At 47.4% G+C, this 4,434-nt stretch overlaps 1 protein-coding gene across 1 annotated transcript in view; it reads right to left on the bottom strand.

Annotated features, from left to right (window-relative positions):
- Exosc3 (exosome component 3) overlaps positions 1-3,277 on the bottom strand; it is a 4,857-nt gene extending 1,580 nt beyond the window's left edge. The window contains exons 1-2 of the mRNA XM_021222310.2: positions 2,936-3,277; positions 2,189-2,338 (exon numbers count right to left, since the gene is read on the bottom strand). Coding sequence (XP_021077969.1) covers positions 2,189-2,338; positions 2,936-3,271 — 486 coding nt within the window. The 5' untranslated portion in view covers positions 3,272-3,277. The remainder of the gene's footprint in view (positions 1-2,188; positions 2,339-2,935) is intronic.
- Positions 3,278-4,434: the final 1,157 nt, after the last annotated feature.

The raw sequence follows: 4,434 nt of genomic DNA on the forward strand, positions 1-4,434 counted from the left end.
ACATAGGATGATATTTTCTAATTCCATCCATTTCCCTAAGAATTTTATGAATTCATTGGGGTTTTTTGTTTTGTTTTGTTTTTTGTTTGTTTCTTTGTTTGTTTGGTTTTTCGAGACAGGGTTTCTCTGTATAGCCCTGGCTGTCCTGGAACTCACTTTGTAGACCAGGCTGGCCTCGAACTTAGAAATCCACCTGCCTCAGCCTCCTGAGTGCTGGAATTAAAGGCATGTGCCACCACGCCCGGCTAACGAAGAATGTTTTATCAGGACTAACAAAAAATTACATATTTGCCTAGAGGAAGGAAAAACTCATAATAATCCATATTCAAAAGTAAATGGGACATTGGTAATTCAGACACTACTTCATGGAAAATTTGCTTTAAAAAATTACAAAACTGAACTTTAAAAATGAAGCTAAGGAAACAATAAATTTGTTCTCTTCCACATTAAAAATACCCACTATTGAGCTGGAGATGGCTCATGGGCTAAGAGTATTTACTGCTCTTGGGGGGACCCAGCTTTGGTTTCTAGCACCCGTATAGCAGCTCACAACCTGTCATAACTCAAGTTTCAGGGGACCTGACCTTCCTGTCTGACCTCCACAAGCTGCCTGCTACACAGTGGGCAAAAAGATACATGTAGGCAAACGCTTTCCTGTGCATTCTTTAAAAACACCTTGTAAGTTCCCACTGTTGTGGGTGCTTACAAAACCTAGCAGAATCATGACACCCTTTCCAGCTTCCTGGGGCATGTGGTCCTGTACAGGGCAATGAGAATGAATGAACATGAGCCAGATGGAGATGAACCCAGTGCTGTGGTGAATATGCAGGACAAGTGATGATGAGGACCTTACAGTCATACTCAGCCTGGACCTCAAAGATGATGTCTCCTAGGCTGAGGACACAGCTCCAAACAGGAACACCATTAATAAAGACCCAAGGGGAGCAAACAAAGCCCAGTGACCCCGTGAAGCTTAAATGTGGTTCCAGGAAGTAATAGACTATGAGAAAAGACCCCTGGAGTACAATGCTCTCTGTATGATGTGAACAAAGACTTTTTATTTATTATATGTAAGTACACTGTAGCTATCTTCAGAAGCACCAGAAGAGGGCATCAGATCCCATTATGGATGGTTGTAAGCCACCACGTGGTTGCTGGGATTTGAATTCAGGACCTCTGGAAGAGCAGTCAGTGCTCCCTTCCTTTTATTTTTTTTTAATTTATTTATTTATTATATGTAAGTACACTGTAGCTGTCTTCACACACTCCAGAAGAGGGCATCGGATCTTGTTACGGATGGTTATGAGCCACCATGTGGCTGCTGGGATTTGAACTCCAGACCTTCGGAAGAGCGGTCAGGTGCTCTTACCCACTGAGCCATCTCACCAGCCCCCTTCCTTTTTTTTAATGAAATTTTTTAATGAGTTAATAAGATCGTTGCCTGCTCCTGTCAAAAGGTAGCAAATGCTTGAATGCATGGAGACAAAGGGGTTGGCATACAAAAGATAAGAGAAGGAACAAGTAAGAGTGAGTGACTAGGGCTGGTGAGATGGCTCAGCGGGTAAGAGCACCTGACTGCTCTTCCAAAGATGCAGAGTTCAAATCCCAGCAACCACATGGTGGCTCACAACCATCCTTAACAAGATCTGACTCCATCTTCTGGAGTGTCTGAAGACAGCTACAGTGTAATTACATATAATAAATAAATCTTTAAAAAAAAAAAAAAAAGAGTGAGTGACTAAAGATCCTTGAGAGTTGAAGAAAAAGCAGCAGAGAGACCGGCACATTTTTGGCTCTGTTGTTAGGATATGGCTAAACGACCCAGAAAGCCCAACCTGAAAACCTACAGAAACAAGAGTACTCTTCTGTCAGCTCCAAGGATTTAGAGCCACAATGAACTGATGGCCCTTAGACTGGGGCCATTCTCCTGTGCGGTGGATTCGGACATGACAGGTGAGGAGGGGATGGCAGATGTAACTCTTTCACCCGGTAGAGAAGAACCAAGGCTGCAAACATGACACACAGCAATGCTCTGGAGCCGCAGCGCCTAAGAAACTCTTACAGACTATCCTGGAGAACCGGAGGGACGGTTTATGCTTTGAAGACAATTCAAGTAGCCCTATGGGTAGTTAACTTTCTGGGGAGTGGACATTTGTTTCTTGTTGAAACCAAAGACTCCCATCATTACCTGCACATTCGGTCTGTTTCTTTTAGTTGCCCCTTCAAATGCCAGGTAAGACAAAGATGCTGGCTCACTCCCTCCAACATCAACTTTGAATATATCTCCAGATTTAGCGATCACTATGCCAATCACGTGGTCCCCTTTCACGGGTACATACTACAAAGCAGAATAAAAGAACAATAAATATACATGAATGATACAAATACCATTACAAAATATCTTCAGCAACTTTCATCTAGGTTGCTCAGGGTGGGTCTCAACCCATCCTGCCAACTCACACTCCCCACATAGCTGGTGGAACTACAAAACCGGCCCGCACCGGTCAACTCTGAAGACGTCTAATCCACACTCGATCTGGGTCAAGTTTCAAGCTTTCTCAGCATCCTTTAGAAGTCTGGTGGCACAAGAATCTTTACATTCAAGGAAACCCACTCCATTTGACATTATTCCTAAGTGAAAGCTCTTAATTCTATGGGAAATGTAACTCCCTGTGATTTGGACTCATTGCAACTGGGACACCAAACGGCAACCCCCAGGCTTTGGGGTTTTTTTCAAGACAAGATCTCCCGGAACCTTTCTCTCCTTTCGCCCTTCTTAGGATGTGTTCCTACTGTGGTTCCTCTAAAGCAGATGCAGAGAGGGAGCTAGAAGCCACCGCGGCTCTAGACTCACCCTAACCTACGATCGATCGATCGATCGCTCTCGCAGGGAGCCCACTATCACGGCAGCGCCGCCTCTCCGACATCCGCTCACCCGCTTCTGCTGCGAGTCCACCCAGTAAACGCCGCCGCCGCCTCCGCTGGGCTCCTTGTGACGCAGGCGGCCACACTTGGTGACCAGCAGACGGTCCCCGCAGCGTCGCAAACCTGGGCCACACACTACGCGCAGCCTCGGGCGCGCACCCGCATTCAGGCGTAACGGCTGCTCCCCGGCGCCGCCAAGGCCGTCTACGTCCTCGTGGTCCGGCAGCACCAGCTCCTCCCCGGGGAGAACCACCTGATTCAGCACCTTGTGCACGGCCCGTGCTCGGCAGCCCGCCACCGATTCGGGCCCAGCGGACAGCGCTTCAGCCATGGCAGGCGTCACCATCGCAGCTTCCGGTAACCTACTTCCGCTTCCGCTACCCGCCCACCAGGATTATCTCTTTCCGGTGGTGGTGGGCTTTCTGAGTTGGTCCTTAGCTTGGGAGATACTCGCTTCAGCCCATGGGTGCTCCTCCCTGCCCTGTTGTCTGTAGCTGGTGGCCCACCCATCCCGTAGTCTCCCCGCGGGTGGAGTCCATCTGGGAGCCCTCACTCCCCGAGTCTCATCTTTTGGCTTACCATCAAGGGGTGCTGGAATTGAGGGCCACTGGGAATTGAACTGGGGCTAGTTAGGGGGCCTTACCTTTCTACTCTGCCCGCAGAAAGGTGGCTCAGCTTTTGACCAGGAAAAAAAATTTTTTTTAATATAACTTGTTTGGTTGTTGCTAACTATTTACATTGTGTAAAATACAAAGAACGAAAGAACAGAGACTAGTTACTGTGCCTCTTGTCGCTCTTGCTGTATTGTTAGCTGGACTTCAGAGCATTTGTAGCTCACCGTACCTAATGTAACAATTTTAGGTGTATATCTCCCACCTCCTCCCACACACATCGTACCTTTTCGCCTGCTTGAGTTCATCCCTACGTGGCTTGGGAACATCGGTAACTCAGGAATTCTCGCAGCTACTTCTTTGGGAGCACATTAACAGCTATGTGACTGTTAAGTCCAAAACCCACAATGCAAGAACTTAAGAACTTGTAGTTTTCTGACTTTGGGGTTATCTGTGAAGCCAGCTTTTCTCTGTCGGCATCGTCAATGAGTATTTGATTCCGTTCTCCAACAGCACTGAAGGCCTTGGCATTGACTGAGGTCAGTTCGTTGCTTTGCTGCCAACTCAAGTTTTTAGATTTTTAGGGAAGGGGCATTGTGGAGCCCCAGCTTTAACACTTCCCGAAGCTGTTCGAAGCCCCAACTTTAATACTTCCCAAAACCTGTTCCCCAGATCATTAGAAATGTGGCCAGTAAAGAGCTCTTTGTCCTCAAAGGCCGGCAGGGAGCCTTCTGTCCCTCTGCCTGACAGCTAGCTAAGCAATTATCTCAGTTGCCCCAGCCAGGCGCCCATCTCCCCGTGTTTGGGACCAGGAATGTGCTCCAAATGATAGCTTATGACCCCTCCAACATAAATGAACCATATGTTACCTTCCCATCCCCTGTGGAATGTTTACTAA

This window comes from Mus pahari, chromosome 22 (genome assembly GCF_900095145.1).
Source record: "Mus pahari chromosome 22, PAHARI_EIJ_v1.1, whole genome shotgun sequence".
Lineage (NCBI taxonomy): Eukaryota > Metazoa > Chordata > Mammalia > Rodentia > Muridae > Mus > Mus pahari.